This window comes from Manis pentadactyla, chromosome 1 (assembly GCF_030020395.1).
Source record: "Manis pentadactyla isolate mManPen7 chromosome 1, mManPen7.hap1, whole genome shotgun sequence".
NCBI classification, from domain to species: Eukaryota; Metazoa; Chordata; class Mammalia; order Pholidota; family Manidae; genus Manis; species Manis pentadactyla.
In genome coordinates, this window is record NC_080019.1 from 178,581,156 (window position 1) to 178,599,703 (window position 18,548).

At 50.5% G+C, this 18,548-nt stretch overlaps 1 protein-coding gene across 5 annotated transcripts in view; it reads right to left on the reverse strand.

Moving 5' to 3' along the window:
• MYLK (myosin light chain kinase) overlaps nt 1-18,548 on the reverse strand; it is a 263,764-nt gene that overhangs the window by 52,438 nt on the left and 192,778 nt on the right. For all 5 annotated transcript variants that reach the window (XM_057503366.1, XM_057503362.1, XM_036905492.2 and 2 more), the window contains one exon: nt 13,479-13,565. In XM_057503366.1, the coding sequence (XP_057359349.1) occupies nt 13,479-13,565 (87 nt within the window). The remainder of the gene's footprint in view (nt 1-13,478; nt 13,566-18,548) is intronic.

Here is an 18,548-nt window from a genome sequence, read left to right on the forward strand (position 1 = left end):
TTCTACTTCCACTTTCTGCAAATAATTTCAACAAGGCAAAGGACTCAAACAGACCAATAAACAGACCAGCATAAACCTATTCATTTGGCTGAATAACAACCTAATGAATAGGGAACAACACCCTCAGCTGTCTTCATGCCTTGTTCTCATCTCTTTTTCAGGTCTTCATTCAAAAGCCTGTGACCTATTCATCCAAGCAAAATGAAAGTCTATATGCACACAAATGGGTGTATATAAGTGCTTTTCGCAGCTTTCTTTGTACTGCCAAAACCTAGAAATTATCCAAAGGTCCCTCAACTGGAGAACAGATAAACTGTGGCATATTCATACAATGAAATTCTATCTGTCAATACAAATAAACAAACTGCTGATACATAGAGCTTGGGTGAATCTCAATGATTCATGTTTCTCTTCTAAAAAGCCAGACTCAAAATGCTGTGTATGATATACATCTGTGTATATGATGTTCTAGAAAAGGCAAAACTATTGGGGCAAAGAACAGATTAGTGGTTGCTGGAAGTGAGTTGGGGGACAGGTTGGCCAGTAAGGGGCACAGGGACATGGTTTAAGGTAATGGAACAATGTCTTGATTGTGGCAGTAGTTACGTGACTCTACATGTTTGTCAAGACTCACAGAACAGTGCACTAGAAAGAGTGAATTTTACTGTTATATACCTTAATACTAAAAATGGGCAAGAGTCACTTAGTCAATAAGATTTTCCCTAACCACTCTATTTCAAATCCCACTCCTTATCACTCCTATGCCACTTTATTATCCACCCCCATGGCACTCATCACCATATAACAAACTGTATACTTACTTGTTTATTTACTATCTGCCTTCTCCTCCCCTTAAAGTATAAGCTTTTGGAGGACAGGTACATTTTGTTTTCGTTGTTCCCTGATGTATACTCAATGTGCCTGGTATATATATATAGTAGGCACTTGATAAGTACTGAATGAATGAGTGGGGTTAATGTTGACAGTTATTCACTCGCCATGCTTCCCCTCTGCAGATTACAGAGAAGCAGTGCCATGTCCTGGTTAGGCTGTGGCGGTGCTCTGCAACCACAGGCAGGTCGGCTGACTTTGCAGAGTATCGGTTGTGCATCTATAAAATGGGAAGAGGGCTGCTCCCCATCTGGGGGCCCCAAGAGGACTGTGTAAGTAGGCGATCCCGATAGAGGCACTCTGAGATCACAGAGCACATGACAGGCAGCCACGTGGTTAAGCCAAGGGGGAGGCCTATTTCCACCAAGTTCACCTTGGTCCAGTGCTATTACTGATCCACCTGTCTAGCCAACAAAAACCCACTGAGGCCCACTATGTGCCAGGCAAAGGCCCATCAGTTCACACTACTAACCTGGGCACTGAGAAGAAAAGCAAGCAAATGAAGAAATCAGGGCTTAAATGTCAAGGTGTGTGGTCCAAAGGAAAAGCTTTCTTTTCTTTTGTCATACAAGACATTTATAGGACAACCAGCAAAATTTGAATAAGGTCAATAAATTACATAACAGTATTGTATCAATGTTAATTTTGTGTTTTAATCACCAAACTCGGGTTTTATAATGACAGGCATGAATTATTTGCATTATATTTGCAACTTCTCTGTAAGTCTGAAATTATTTCAAAATAATAAAAGTTAAATAGAAAGTTAAAAAGTTTTATCCTTCCAAAATGATGTAGTTCAAATGAAGGAGAAATAGATTTCAACATGGGCTGAGGAGATGGTCAGGAAGGGCTGGGAGGTGAGTCTCAGGGCTAAGGAGATCTGAACCTGAGAGAAGAGCAGAGCCCCATGGCTCAGGAACAGAGTAGCTCAGAGTCAAGAATCAAGGCAATGTCTGGTGCAAGTTGTCCAAAGCACAGGGCTGAGATTAGAGAGCAGTGGTGTGAAGACAGCGTGACAGTTTAAGGAAAATAAAAGTTTCAGTTCCTCAGTGACAGTAGTCACATCTCAAATGCTCAACAGCAACACGTGGTTGGTGGCTACCAAATTGTGCAGATGTAGAACACGCTGTCAGCACACTAAATTCTGTAGGACAGTGGTGGTCTAGAAGCCAAGTCTGAGTTTTGTCTTTGTCCTGAGTGAGCAGGGAGTCCTCACACAAATAGCTGTCTTTTGGGCAGGTTAGAGGACCCTATGAGGTCTCTCCAACCCCTGGGGACAAGGCTATCCAACTAAGAGACTACTGACACACTCACGGAAGGAATTGATCAAGGTCCAGCCTTGGTAAAGGCAGCAGAAAAGAAAATATAAAGAAGAGACAGAAGAAAAGCTAAAAGAATTTAGGGGCTAAACAAGAGAAAGTACAAAGATTCCATAGAGATTTTTGGCTTGGATAAATGGAGAAAACTGCAGTGATGGAATATGGAATTTGGGACTGAAGAATGAGAAGTTTAGCTTGGTCCTAGCGAATGTGGTTGATCAAAGAACCTAATCCATCTGCAGGCTGGATGCCCAGGATCAGAATTCTTAAGAGGTTGGTGGGGACTGGAAGTGAAAGATTTCAGAATCACACATGCAAATATAATGGAGGATGGGTCAGCTTTTTGGGGAAAAGAATGCTGTGAAAGATGAGAAGGGTCCAGGGTCTGACCCCAGGTGATGCCCCCAGGGAGAGCTGGGATGAAGAGGAGGGCTGTGGAAGGGCCTGGGAGGCAGACAGCAGAATGTCACTGCAACAGCGGGTGGAGGACAGTGGGCGCTGGGGAGTGGGCTTCAGGTAGGACCAGCATTAAGTGGTGGGTGAGGTTTGAGAGGGCAGGTTCAGTGAGGCAGGGGGGTCAGAAGTCACTGCAGAGGAGATTCGCAAGGAAACAGGTTAAGAAACCAGTTAACCCATCAAAAATTCTGGAGGTGAAGAGACAGGGAGAAACAGGTGACAGAAGAGGAAATGTCAAGCTAAGCTCTTCCCCAAGGTGAGAGAGAGGAGTACAGATCTAAAGCAGAAGGCTAGGACTCAGTGAAGGAGAGCCCAAAGATGGCAGGGGAGAAGAGTGTGGGAAAGCCAACCCCTTGGGACTGCCTGCCTGAGGGCATACGGAGCACCCGTGCCCAGCTGGGCCCCCGCACCATCCAAGGCTGTTGGGAGGGGGAGGCTCCCAAGGGCCGCTGAAAGGCCTTCTACCAGAGCTAGCATGGCGCCTCCGGTGGAGACAGAAACCATCTGTTCAGAGGAGCTGTGTGGAGGGCTGTTGTTATGGGCTGAGTTGTATCCCCCCCCACCCCCACAAATTCATATTTGAAACCTCCCAGTACCTACGAATATGTCTGTTTTTGGAGATAAGGCCTTTAAAGAGGTAATCAAGTTAAAATGAAGTTGTTCGGGCAGGTTCTAATCCCAACTGACGGGTGTCCTTATAAGAGGAAATTTGGACACACACAGAGAAGCCAGGGATGCAAGCTCAGAGAAAAGGCCATGTGAGGACACGGGGTAAAGGCAGCTACAAGCAAGCCAAGGAGAGAGGCAGCCAAAGAAACCAGACCTGCCAACACCTTGATCTTGGACTTTTGACCTCCAGAGCTGTGAGACAGTATATTTCTGTGGTTTAAGCCACCCAGTCTGTGGCACTTTTGTATGACAGCACTAGCAGACAGGAAGGAGCTAGACAGCCCCTGCAGTGGTGGGCAGCAATTAACAAGGAGGCGGACACAAAATCACATGACTCTGAAGTCCATCCTACAATATTCTTGGCCACTCAGGGTAAACCTATGTGGCTAGAAGTAGGGCCCCAGCTAGCACCTATCTTTCTGTGTTACAGTTAAATGGGACTGTAGGCCAAAGTTTTATGTTTGTTCTATAAATTTGGAGCATCTGCTCTTTGAATTGGTTAGCATTTGAAACTGGTTTGGTTCCTATCAGTAAAAACAATTTTAAATGTTAACAATATTCTATATCCTATTCTATACATATTTTTTACAACCATCTGCTGAAATCCATTAAGTGTGTTCTGGACTTAGAAGAAGATAATTAATGAATTGGAAAGCAGGGTCAACCTGATTCTAAAACCTGGCTCCCCATAGAGAGCTGGGCTCAGTGAGTTGAATTTCTGACTCATCATCTCATCATCCTTTTTTCTCACTACATTTTTACCCCAACCAAACACAAGCCTGGCACCTCACACTGTTTCCATTTCATGGAAAAGGAGATGGGTTCACATAAAAGTCATTGACTTGCCAGGTTCATAAAAACAGATATATGGCTGAGTGAGAAATGGGACCTACACCTCCTGACACCCACGTGGGGCTGCCTTCCTCCTGTTGCCTCTTCTCTGGCTGACACTGCTCCATCCCCAGATCCAGGTCTTTGAATCTCTTCTCTGTCCCTTTGCAGAAATGTAGTGGGCGTGGGCTCAGGAGTTGGACGTGGTTCAGATTCTGTCCTGTCACTTCCTAAGCTGTGTGACTTGAAGCACATTATTTAACCTCTTGGAGCTTTAGTTTCCTCATTCAAAAAATGTGAAAGGAATAAATAAAATTCAACATAAAGAATTAAGCTATAAGGCACAGGAGGTATAGCATATGGTACATGCTCTAGTACCCCATTCACCCCTCTTCCCTAAATGGATCCCTAGGGGACTTCTCTGTACTTTCCTTCACAGATTTAGTATTCACACTGTTGGTCAGTTCAGCTTTATACCTACATGAGATCTCTCCTGCTGCACCTGGAGCTCCTTTTCCCATTCAGGTCCTCAGTGAAAAGAAGATTCTTGCTGGTCCAGATCCCAAACCCTTGGTTTTCCGTGGGTTACTAAGTAGTTGCCTTTCCTCTGGATTCACCCTTCTTATTACTTGATTATTCCTGTCAACCCTTTGTCTCTCATCCCCAACACCTTAGGTTTTCTGCATTGGCCATTGTCAGAGAGGACTACCCTAGAAGGAAAGTAGTAGAATCCTACTATCCTTGCAATTCCCGTGGCAGCTATGGGCCGCAGGGTCAGGCAAGGAGGGCAGAGCATCCCCTTCTTCCTGCTGCATGGTCTGTCCTTTGGAGGAGGAAGTCAGCCGCCTGTCCCAGGCAGCCAGCCCCAGGCGGCACACAGCACCCCTGGCCCAGGGCTCTTCCCCAGACTCTCATGCCCTTGGGGCCTGGGGCCCTGCTGCTCATAGAGTTCCCTTTCTATCCCTGTCTGCTGTCCTCGATTTCCCTGGAGCCCAGGCGTCTCTCCTGAGCCCACCTGCACATCCCGCTACCTGGCACACACTGCAAGCCCAACATGCCCCAACCCAGATCCAGGACCTTCTCCCCAAACCTGCTGCTGTCCCCGCTTCTCCCAAAGCCCCCTCTCAGCCCATGTCCACTGCTAACACCTGTCAATTCTGTCAATGAAACACCCCCTTGGTTTGCACTTTTCACATCGCCACCACTGGCACTCTAGCCCAAACTGCACCACCTCCTAGGCCTCTGGTCCCTGTGCCTCAGGAATATGGCTATCACCCTGGCCAAAGTGGTCTCTCTCAGGTGCAACAAGATGCCATTCCACTGTTTAAACCTCTCCAATGGCTGTGCACTGCCACTTGGGATGAAGTCCAGCTCGTCTTGCAAGGGCCTTGGAGATCTGTCCCCAGCTTTCATCTCCAGCCGTCTTTCTTACTGTTCCCTCTTGGGAAACCCCCTCAACTCATGCCCTGATGCTCAATATCAGTGGTTCTCAGAATCTAACCTGCTGTGTGATTACCTGGGAAGCTTGCTGAAAACACAGATCCTGGCCGTCCAGAGGGTACTGATGCACGGCCTGCTTGGGGGCACTGCTCTCCACTCTCCACAGAAGCCTTTCAGTTTCTGCAAGACCAGGCTCTTGCCTTCAGCTTTTTACTGACTCTTGTACATTTGTCAGGCCTCAGCTCACACACCACTACTGCCAGGCTGGGTTCCACACTCCTCCAAGGGCCCTCATCGCAGCACATCTGCAGAAACCCATCCCCTAATACACGTACACCACAGCAAGCTCTGTGGAGACAGGACAGGTCCCTATCCTCAGTGCCTAGCGTGGTACCTGGCACATGCTTGAAAAATAGCTACTAAAGGAATGAGTGGAACTCCTGAGCATCTCTGTTAACCTGAGGATTCCCAAGAACACTCACCCCACTCCTGGACTCTGATGCTAAGAGATAAAGCCCTGGGGCTTGAATCCTTGTGCAACTTTCCATGATAAGGAGAAGCCTCCTTGTTTGTCATCAACAATATCAGAGCTGCTAGGGGCTGAGCCTTCCACTCTAGGCAGGAGACTGAGGCTGGACTCAGTGAAGCAGCTCACTAAAAACACCCTGAATCAAAGCATGGAATTTGGAAGCCTCCTGGGAAACCTGGGGCAGGGCTGGGGCAGCCAGCCTTGTAGATGTCTACGTAATCCATCTTTTCCTTCAGGCCCAGACTGCCCAAGCCCTAACCTCTCCCTGGCCTGGTGGACTTTCCTTCTCCCCTTGGAGGGAGGAGGTCAGCACCCCAACTTCCAGACCGCTCAGTCTGAAGGCACATGGGCGCCTCTCTCCCATGAATCAGCAGAAAGGGAGACCACAGCAAGCATGTGGGATGCCCTGCAGGTAGGTCTCACAGAGTCAAAAGGGCCCGAGATAATGGAAAGCAAAGAAGAATTAGGGAGGTAAAGTGAACAGCCTTGGGTACAGGGAGGTCCCTGGATCTCTGCTTCTCTGGGGACATTTCCCTTTTTAGGTAGTTAACTAAAAATAGACATCAAACCCTTCACAATTCCCAAAATGAGCATTAACTTTCTGCCAAAGGCTCCTGAAGGGGACTCTGGCTGGGTGAAGTGTGGAGGGAGCGGGACCCACCCCACAGGACCGTGTCAGAGCAGGAGGGTGACAGTGGGGAGCTGGAGACAGAAGGCTGAATCCTACCGCCCTGCACTGGGGCAGGCTCAGGGCCCTGGGGGACTCGACAATCCTCCAACAGTCCCCCATCCCCAGCACACACCAGGCCCCTTCCAGTAAGTCCTTACAGACTTATGAAGAAATATTGGTTGTCTTCCCAGAACTAACATCCCTGGGCAGATTTCCTACACACATCCCCTCACAGCAAGGGCTGCCACAGAAGAAGATTCTAGAGGAACACTGCTTCTCTTGTTACTGCGAACACCCTTCCACAAGCCCCAGGACACAGCACGTCAGATGGTTGTGAAAGAAGCAGCCCAGCACAGCCGGAGCAGCAGTGCCAGCACTGCTTGGTGGGCATCCGCCAGGCCGTCCCCGGGGAGGAGCCATCCTGCCACTTAGCGGGCTCCTGGGACAGAGTGCAAAAGCTGGGGAAGGAGCTGGAAACAGCAGGCCAAAGGCACAAGTCACAGGGTCACACGAAAGGCAGGGTGGAAGGTTTACATCCTGGAAGCGTGTAGGTAGGGGCCCTCAAAGAATAGATTTGAGAAACCAAATACTTACTATATTCTTACTTTGGGCCAGGCACTGAAGTTTCAGACTTGGACAGGTGCTGGTTCCTGTCCTCAAGATGTAAAAGTGTCCTGCAGATGCTATGTATCTCTTTGCTAAAAGACCATCAGCTCTACAGACTGAGAGGGGGGATCCCTGAGTCTGAGTCAGGCACTATAACTCCTAAAGGACCTAGACGTTGGTGCCAGCTTTCAAAGACATTGACAGAAACACCCAGCTTCTCTCCCCAAGTCCTGCATCTTTTGAGGTCAAGCAAGTCTTGATGCCAAATCTCAACCTCTCAAGCATTTCCTTCCAGCTCTTTGAAATCTATCCAGATTTAACAGTCCCCATGACCTGCTGAGAATGTTTAAAAGAAAGATTTGATCCTGGGGAAACCTTTCAGGAAAACTGGTCCCTGCTTTTGACATCCAAAGATGCTTTCAAGTTGACGTGACCTTTGATTTCAGAGAGAGACACATGTGGGAGGCCTAGGCAAAGTTATCTAAAAGCCTCATAATCTGGGATGGTCCATTCAGGGGTGACTGAAGTCAAAGTGACCAATTCAGAGATGAAGCTAAGGCCAGTGCCAGTGCCAGGCATGGAATACAAAGGGTGTTCTGCCTACATCTTCCCCAAATCCTGGAAGTGTGGTGGAGGCAGGGACCCTTAAAGAATGGGAACTCACAAATCAATTTGAAAAATCAAATACTTATATCCCTACTTTGGGCTAGGAGCTGAAGTTTCAGACATGGACAGGCCATGGTTCCTGTCCTCAAGTTGTAAAGTGCCCTTTGGAGGCTTATTTATCTCTTTGCTGAAAGATCTTCAGCTCTACAGACTGACAGGAGGAAACCCTGAGTCTGTTATTGCACTGGTATTACCTCATCTATATTTTCTAAAACCATTTCTTAAACCCAATTGATGCCTTTCTCACACAAAATCCCACTCAGATCCCCTCCAGCTGGATCGCCCCACACCCGGGCCTCACGCCTGAGGCGTCCTTCCCCTCAGAATGGCTCTGCTGCTGTGTGATGCAAGGCTTCCTGCTGCAGCTTCAACCCTTCACACATCAGATGATACAAAGAGGAGTGCGCTGACCTCACCTGGATTGTGTCACTCAAGAGAAAGCATTCCACTGAATGGCCTGATGTCAGAGCTGGAAAAGGCCTGGGGTCAGTTGGAGAAAGTCCCCAGTTGACAGGTCCAGAGGACGACGGGCATTGTCCAGCACCACGTGTTCAATGAGAGGCAGAACCCTGATGGTTGGCCCCTGCTCTCCAGTCCGGTGGCTGTCTGGCCACGCCTTGTGCCTGAGCACTGCTCCAGAACAGGGCACAGTAAATGGGCACCTGGAGACCCAACAAGGGTGTTGCTGTCAGCCCAGGCCCCCTCGGCTCAGGAGGAGGAGCCCTGGAAGTCTCTCCCCTGCACCCATGCAGTTTGCTTCTCTTCTTTTGGCAAAGGGAGGAAATGACTGCTCTGAATGGGAGTTGTGGATGAAGTGCTCCGGGAGTGCTGACATTAAATTCCCATTGTGGAGGAAAAGCCACCATAAAGAATATTGGGACAATTGACAAAAACTGAATATAGACTGTGGATTAAGTAACAGTATTAGTTCAGTGCTAATGTCCTGACTGTAATAATTGCCCCATGGTTATGTTCTTAGGAGATACCCAATGAGATACTTAGAAGTCAGGGGCATGATGTCTCTAGTTTATTCATATATGGTATATATACATGTGTGTGTGTGTATAATGAATAGTGACTATATAAATGAGCGAATGACAGAACAGAAAATGTAAATAATTGATGGATCTAAGAAAGGTATGTAAGAGTTTCTTGCAACTATTCTTGCAACTTTTCTGTAAATTTGAAATTATATCAAAATAAAGTTATTTTAAAAAGTCCTATTGAGACACATACAGCAAATGTCCTGCCAGGTCGCAAGATGCAGGGAAGCAGACCAGCTGCCGCCCTCCTTCTCCCCCCAGCCCAAATGGCAATCAGACGCCTGTACCCCTGGTGGGCAGGGGAAGCACTGCCCAGGCCTGTGTGGACAGTGCAAAGTGTGGCCTGAGCCTAAGGCAAGGTACAGTGTGCTGTGGAAGGAATGTGGATCAGGGGCCCTCACAGTTCCACATTATTAGCTGTGAGACCCTGGGCAGGACTATTGAGTTCTCTGAGGCTCAGTTTTGCTCGTCTGTGAAATGGGAACAACTATTTGCAGCTCAGTGAAATGAGACCTGCCTGGTGTGACCCGCTGATACTTGCCGCACAGGGGCTCAGCTAACTCCTGTGTGACGGGCAGATGAGCCCGAGGCAGATGTCCTCACAACACCCATTCTAGCATCTGTGCACCATCTCCCTCCAGGCCCCCCAACAGCGTTTTCATATCCCTCGTCAACCAAACCACGCCCCTCTCCTCCTTCATAACCTGACCCAGATTTTCCTCATCTTGAAATCTTCCTAAATTATTCCCCTAACCATGCCCCCCTGCCCCGCCACCACTCCTGTACCAGTAAGATGGTGTCTGGCAGGTTAACTTGCACTTCTGTAGCTTTCTCTCTTCCTGCCCCCTGGGTTGGGGCAGATCGACTGGCTCCTCCCACCCACTCCTCAGCACTGGGCAGCGCCAGGAGCCCCAGGGGCTCTCAGGGCCAGGTGGGGAGGAGCACGGCCCCCCTCACTCCTGACGGCTCGCTCACAAGGACTGAGCATCTGAGCTGCAGGCGAGGAGGGTGCAGAGAGGGATCTGGCCATGATCTGCTTGACACAAGAAAACGACTTGGCCTTCCCTGGGTCACTGGCAGGAAAGATGGATTTCCTGGTTAGATTAGGTACTTTCCAGCCCTTGACAAAAATGAACACACGTCCACAGCCAGACCATCAGGGACACGAGACTCTGGGCTTTCTCACAGAAGCAGCGATGCCTGGGACTGGGGATGGCAAGGCTAAGAGAAAAAGGCAACCTGCAGAGGTGAACACATTGCATGATGTATTTACATATGTAAAAGTAAATACACAGAAAAAGTAACTGGATATATTTGAGGAGGTGAGTGGAACTGGGGGTAGATGAAAGAGGGCTTTCACACTGAACATGGTATATTTCTATACTGTTGAGAATGTTTAAAGAATGCAAGCATATTCAACTTACATAAGTAATAAATAATACAAACTATCCTAAAAGTGAAAAAAGAACTGGGGATGCAGACCTAAAAGACACCCCCTCACTCCCTATGCCTGGACAGCTGGCTTCTCAGGACCCTCCTGGGGAGGGAGGCCCATGGTGCCCTGCGGGTCCAGGGAGCTCTGCAGGTCTCTGTGGGACATGAGCACATGTGTGTACGTGGTGGAGGGCAGCCACCCTGCTGATGCTCTCAGTGCCCCCCGCCGAGGGTAACAGGCTGGGGAGATGGGGGCTGGGTGGGTGGGCTGGCAGAGGGATTCAAAGTAGCCATTCGTGTACACAGAGACACACCCCTCCAGTCCTTTGGAGGTAAGACATCTGTCTGTAACTCCAATGTGAAATCCCCCTCCAGCAGACAAGTAGTGTCTGCCGAGTTAACCCAGTCTTGACCGTGTTGTTTGCTATGGAGTTAAATACCTTCTGCCAGCCCTGTCCCTTGCGGAGTGATACTGCTAACTAAGCCCGCTCCCCACTCCCTCTGGAGGGGTCAGAACCGTGGCTTCCAGCCCCACACCACAGAACATCTTGCTTCACCCTTAAAGAGTGAAGGCAGGCGAGCAGGTAGGTGATGGAGATATTTTTTGGACCCGGGCACAAGTGGCTCCGAGGCAGCTCCACACTGAACGGAGGCTGTGGAGACGAGCCCTCTCTCCTCTCCAGACCAGCAGCGCAGGGGCACCAGGCCTCCCTCTGGGACAGCTGGTTTCCAGCCTGACTCCCGGCACACTGGCTTGGCCCGGGAGCTTCAATAAAGGCGGAAGCCTGTATCCCGCCCCTAAAGAGTCTGATTTAACTAGTCTGGGGAGCAGCCCAGGCGGTGCAGTTTAAAAGTTCTCCCCCGTGGCTCTAGTGTGCTGCCAGGGTTGAGAGCCCCTACCCTAGAACTGGATGGTGACCACCTGAGCGGGGTTTTCCACAGCCTTCTCTTCTCCAGGGCAGAGCGACCAGGTCCCACATCTGTTCAGTGTCTCCAGCTTTTGTCCATCATGACTCTCCCCGGACCCCGCCTCACTTCCCACGGGATCTCACTAGAATGAGGGTACAGAGCTGAGGACAGGGAGCTGCTGACCTCCCAGCTCAAACCCTACGTGCTCCTGCTTCTACCCCCAGGAAAGGTGAGCCGCGTTTCTGGGGAGTGATCAGACCCTTAAATCACAATCACATGTAGCTCTTCTAAGATCCCGTTTTCCCATAACTAACAGAGCATGGGGTCAAGGAATCCTTTTGGAAAAGAAAATCATCAACCCATTCTTACTAGGTTTTTCTTAGAATTATTTATGCATTTCCAGCAACCTTGTAAATATCCACTCTTGATAATCTGAGGCTCCCCACTTTGGTTAGATATCTATTAGAAATTATAACTCCAATTTGGCCGGCCTGGCATCCTGAAGGCTGCGCACCCCCCTGATGGCCTTGCTGGTATATGAAAAGGAAGCCAACCTCACTATAAAGAAGGCAGATATGTAGCTCTGCAAAGAAGAGAATAAAACTAAGTCATAGAACACTGCCTTGTATGGAAAAAAGAGAAGTAGCCTTTGAATTAATCAAGCTCAATCACCTTCCCTTATTAGTATGGCTAATTAGGAGCTTGTTTTATTGTTCGGGTTTTTTTTAAACAAAGTGTGTGTTGGGGATGTTCAAGCAACTCCACACCCTTAAAATTGGGGGTCTCAAAACACAGCTCTAAGAGAATCGGTCCAATAATTACTCAGTCAGGAAGCCAGGACTGTCTATGACTTCAGGGTGTTTAAGTACTTTCATCTTCATGGGCCCCTTCCTCCATTAAAAAAAAGTCTATATCTGTACCTGTCTATCCACATGTACACACACAAATTATATTATACAACTATCTTGGTATAAACATGAATATACTAGTATTATGAATTAAGACATTTTCTTTGACCTAAACGTTAATTTTTTTCTTCTAATTTTATAAGATATTAAAATATTTCTGTGGGCCTGTGAAAGCCTTGTGGACGTCGGCACTGTGTGTAATAAACAGCTAAGTGGGCACCGGGGGAAGGGGAAGCTGAGACCCGGAAAGAGGGAGGCAGTTGTGCAGTCACAGGAGGAGCGTCTTCCCCACTAGGCTCTTAGTGCCTCTTGAGTCTGGGAGATCCTGTAAAGGCCTTCCAACTGCAAGGCAGAGCACTGCCATCCTGGCAGGGGAGGCTGAGTAGGCCCAGCAGAGGCCCTCAGGGAACTTACAAAGGAGGGAGGAAGAGGGCAGCCCTCACCATGACTCTGGGAAGAGGATGGCCAGTGGCAGCAGGGAGGTGCTGAGCGCCCTGGGTGCGCCCGGGAGGGAGGAGTTACCTTTCATCTGGAGCAAAGACAAACTCCGGGGTGAGATGGCTTTTCAGTGGGAGTTGGTCCCATGGAGAGAGAGGGTGAGGGCAGGAACAGAAGGAATGCTCAGTGCACACTGAGGTCAATGCACATCTGACTTGAGTATAAAATAGGAAGGAGTGAAGGGTGGGGGCAGCACTGGGAAAGACAGGCCAGGCCAGTGTCAGAACATGTGGGCACGACTGTGGCAGATGTGCCCAGGCAGTGACGTGGGCAGGGTTCCCTCACATGGAAGAGGTAGGTTCTGAGGCAGCGGGGCCCTCCAGCTGGGAGGGATTAGGATAAGCTCTCACAGGGGTCGTGGGGAGAAGAAGGGCTTGAGTGAGGCTGACAGTGGCTGTGATGTGCGACCCCACTCAGGCTGAGGAGCAGCTGGGGAGAGGTGGGCGGGGTGCGGAGAGACCACTCTCCAGGAGTTGCTAGTCCCCTGTGCGAGGGCAGGAGCCAGGCTCCGAGGGGCTCTGGCACGGAAGCAGGGGGCCCCCAGCGCCCGCCCTGAGTGCTGGGGTTGCCTCCCCTGCCCCTGCCTGGAAAAGCTGAACAAGTACTTACTTTCTGTTCCTAGCACAGGAGGAAGAGAGCTCTTGGGCCTGCGGACTTTCACCTCCGAGGCCTTGGTGTTCTGACTGGTGGGCGCATCTGGAACACAACAGGTGACAACACACCTTAGTGGGCAGTGAGCAGAGGAGGCATCTCAGTAAAAATCCCACCTCAACCAGGGTGATAGCCCTCCCCCTCCCCACTCCAGTCTGAGGGCCCTGGGTGCCTGCCCAGCAGACCAGATGGCACTGTGGCTGGCCGGGCACCCTCCTCGACAGGAGCACCAGAGAAGGTGCGTCCACTCCACCGGCCTTATGAAGTGGAGAGCACACGGTCGCCCTGGCAAGATGGACGGATGGGCTACCCGGGGAGCCAGTTAATGCTTTCCCCTCTGCAGTAGGCATGTTGCCAGAAATCATGTTTCTGGCAGGGCTGGGGGGAGTCAGCACCCCTCTGCTCTCCTCTCCATTTTTTCCTTCACTGGGTCTTAGTTCACTAGGGCTAAATGTTCTGGATTTCCTAAAGCCTGCTCTGTGTAGTGAGGTCTCTGGTACAGAGGAAGAGGAGGGCAGGGCTCCTGCCCTGGGGCTCATGGTCTGCAGGGGGCTCTCAGCCTCTGATTTCTCAGACTTCCTGCCACAGGTGGTGCTGGCCGGTGGAGCTCCAGACCAGACAAGGCCTCTGAGCGGGCGGCTAGAATGCCCAACCTGCTCTGCACAAGACTTGGACCCACGGTTCTGCACCCCTCCCCAGAGTAGGACCAGTGAATCCCTGCAGCAGCAGCCTTCCGGGCAGAACTGAACCGCTACCTGGACCAGTGCATGACTACTCAGGCCTCCCGTCCCCTCTCCCTCTCCCATGTCAATGCAAAGTGTGGATAATGTCAGGGGAACCCTCCCTGTAGGGGAAGCAGGCTAACATCGCCATGGGCCAGGCTGGGCTGGGGGAAAAGGCCCCCTGGGCCCTGAGAAGACTGGGCTTTAGGAAGCTGTGGGGAAACCACCTAGGGACTCAGATAAGCAGCAGCTGCTGGATGGTCATCACTGTGCTCCAGCATTCTCCCCAGGAGGAACTCTTCAGGGACCGTGCTGGGAGGGCGCCTTCCCCCAGAGTCCCTTCCTGTCCATCCTCTTCCTGATCCTGATGAGAGGAAGCTCAGAAGGAGGAAGGAGGGGGTGGGACTTTCCAGCTGAGGCTTCGGCCACATTCCTGCGGCTGGGCTGGGAGGAAGGGCCTTGTCTTTGTCCTGGGGATGGGGCAGTGGCTTTCTGCTAGCCTGGGCCACTGGGGCTTCGAGAGCTGGGCAAGGGAGCACAGAACTAGGGACGAGGGACATGCATTTCCCCAGCAAGTGCCTCCTGGTGCTCTCACCTGGATACACTGCTCCTGCTTCATGGCATTTGGGTCCCCTTCCTGCTCCAGAATGTGGATCTGCCCAGATAATCTCGCTACATCAGTCCAGCTTCCTTCCCTACCTAATTGCCTGCACCTTTTCCGTTTGCTGGGTAATGCAGGGACAGAGGCCCCAGGTGGGCATTGTTCAAGCTCAGCAGCAGCTCTGAGGCACACAGCCCTCCAGCTGTGGTAGTGATCCCCTCCCAGAGTCAGTCAAAAGCTGTACATGTGTAACCACAGCAATGATTGAGTGCAGGCTTTAAGCAGAACTTCCCAGCAATAAATGACAGGCAATGGGAATGAGGGAACAAAGCTGGAAGAAATCCTTTTCAGCAGCACTTGATTACTCGGCCCCCCCACCTGCCTCCCTTCCCCACCAGGTGTGACCCTTCTGCCACCTTCTGTAAGAGCAAAGGGACCCTCATGATGAGTCAGGGGTCCCCACCATCCACAGCTGGACTGCTTGTGTCCTGTCTCCTCAGTGGGCCGTCAACAGACCAGGCTCCGTGTGGGCAAGGATCGGGGAGCACAAAGTCCCAAGAGGAGGTGACTTCATTTTCTCACAGTGGACATTCCCCCAGGCATAGTGGTTCTCAGCTACAGAAAAATCATCAGCATTTGTCAGCCTCTGTGGTTCTCCACCTTGGCTGCACATTAGAAGCACCTGTATGTAGATAGCTCACTCCTCACATCTGGGTTTAACTGGTCTGGATTGAGGCTTGGGTATCAACAGTATCCAGAAGCTCCACAAATGATTGTCATATGTTGACAGGTAGAAAACTTCTAGTCTCCTCAGTGTGTGTGTGTAGAGGTGTGGATGGAGCTCAGGGACAATTGTGTGTGTGTGTATGTGTGTGTGTGTGTGTGTGTGTGTCTGTGTGTGTAGAGGTGTGGATGGAGCTCAGGGACAATTGTGTGTGTGTGTGTGTGTGTGTGTGTGTGTGTGTCTGTCTGTCTGTCTACGTGTGTGTAGAGGTGTGGATGGAGCTCAGGGACAATTCCAAGAGACAGGAACACATACTGGGGGCCAGGGCGTGGGGTACATGTACAGCTCCTTTGCCTGGCCCTTCCATTCTTCCCTCCCTTTAACACCAGCACTTCTGACAGGCACTGATGACAATTTGAAGAAAGATGCACCCAGAAATTTGTCTGTCTTCCTCCTTTAAATGGAAGAGGCAGAGAGGGCAAAGTATGTACAGATAGTTCAGTGTACCTTGGATTTGGCACTTAAAAAAAAATCTTTCTCCCGAGAAGCTCTGGGGCTTCAGAGGAGGAAGAGAAAGAAGGATCAGGGTGTTTTTTTTTTTTAACTGATGGGTAAACTGAGGCATAGCAAGCAAAGGATGAGAGGCCCAGTTTTCCTAGGTTCCTGAGTGAGAAGAATCAGGGACTGAGATTCCTCCTCTGCTGTGGGGTTGTGTTGGGCTTCGCTCCCAAGCACCATTAGAGTGGGGACTGAGAGAGGAGGCTTCTACTGGCCTTGTCCTCAGCAAAATTGGGATTGCGGGCAAATAATTTCAACTGGCCTGAGTCTCCATTTCCACATCTGTACAAAGGGAATGACACTTTTCTGTATCTCACAGCGTTACGAGGCTCAAAGGGGAGAATGCACGCAACAGGGCTCTGCAGAGTAGAAAGACGATCATTTACCCATTAATTCACTTCCCCTGTTCATGGCATGTTCTGCCTCCTTCGAATTCTCCACCTTTAAAATTCTCCACCTTCAGAGAGCCCCCCACGACCGGCCCTCCCTGCAGGCTCCCGCCTCTGCATCTCTCCTCAGCTCCTAGATGCTGGCTTAACACTGCCATGTGAGCACACTGCCCTGGTGTGCGTGTGCTTTGAGCCTTGTTTTTAGAAGTTCTGTGCACCTTATCTTTCCATCTGGCCATGAGGAAAGGGGCTTAAATTTCCCTTTCAAATCAGGCACACCCCCAGACTTGGAGCCCCACAGGGTTGGGGCAGGCCTCCTCTTCCCTGTGCAGCCCCTTGGCCCGCCCCATGGGGGTTGGGCATGCACCAGACCTCCGTGAGAACTGCAGCAAGGAGTGGGCTGGAGGGCTGTGTGCTTAATCAGAACCAGCTTTGGGCTCACATGGCTGCCCAGGGATAAAAATAATAGTAATAAAAGTTTAAGAGCAGCTTGTATTTTCTGTCTATTTCAATCAGTTTGTGATGAAACTGAACTCCGTTTCTAGATCTGGGCCCCAGGGCTGGAGTCTAGTTCTGGCCTGGTTGTGCCCCCAAAGAAGCATGGGGGAGGAAGATGGCAGTGTGGGGAAGCAGTGGGGGGTGGGGTGGGGTGGGGGCTCCTCACTGGGAGGGAAATGTGTCCTTCTATGGGCAATGCCTGGCCCCTCCCACTGCGGGGCTAGCTCTGGGCTCAGTCCTCCAGGGCAGCACTTTGTCTTCTGTTTCCCTGAGCTCTAACTCTAGGCAGGGCGGGGGCACAAGGTCTTGGGAAGCTGCTGGGATGGGGTCCCACGAGAAGGCAGGGCAGGGGGGCAGCAAGCAGCAAGCTGGCACACTCAGGAAACAGAGGAGCAGCCCTGGCTCTGCTGCTTAGTGACTGAGTTCTTGGGCAAGTTCCTGTGGAGCTGGACCTTCACCAGGAAAATGGGAATAGAAAACACCCCAACAGAGGAGTGAATGAGATGCCAAGTCAACAGCTGGCATTTATTGGGCATTTAGTCCATGCCTGGCATGATGTTAGGGGCTTTATATACTGGTTTCAGCTGAACCATCTCAGTCACCAACATTCAAGTGTTTTTGACCTAACAAAGGGGCAATTTTACTTAGTTCAACCTAAATCACCTTAGTTGCCTGTGATGATGTACAGAACAAATGTGAAAGTGGGAGCAGACTTACGAGCATGGCAGGAATGAGTCCAACAAAAGCAGGGTGGGTGGAAATCAGCTCAGCCACAGAGGTACCCGACAGCCATGGTGGCAGTGGACCACAGTGGTTAGGAGCCAACGCTTGGGTTTAAATTCCCACTCAGTTAGTTATGTGGCCTCCAGCAGGTCACTCAGTCTCTGTATGCCTTAAATCAGGCTTTTTTTTTTAACCATCATTCTCCTAAACCCCCTTGTCACAATTACAAATTACCTCCAAGCTGCTAAACCCCATGGTCAGTGCTCAAGCTCCTCTTATTCTCCTCGGCAGCAGCATTTGACACACTGATCTCCATCATTCCTTTCTTGCTGAAGTGATCACCATTTGGCTTCCAGGTTGCCTTTCTGTCCTGGAATTCTTCCTGTCTCACTGTCACCAGGGTGGCCATTCCCTCGCAGTCTCCTTGGCAGACTTCCGTCGTCCTGCCCTCCGTCTTGGGGCTGGACCCTGCCTCTTCCCCTCCTCCATCCACATCCACCCCTGAGGATCTCATCCACTCCTAGGGCAGTACATGGCCTCATATGCGGATGCCTCCCCATATCCTGCCTCCATCCCTGACCTGCCTCCCCAACTCCAGAGTCACCTAAATGCCTGCCTCTGTGACAGGCCCATTTGGATGTCTAATGGACACCTTAAACTCACAGGCATCTTAAATTCATAGACAGGAAACTCTTGATTGTTCCCCACCTCCTGTATTCCGATCTCAGTAGGTGGTACCACTGCTGATCTGCATTCCCCTGAGAACTAAGAGTCACCTTTGACCTCCCTTTCTCTCTCTCCACTTCCAAGTTA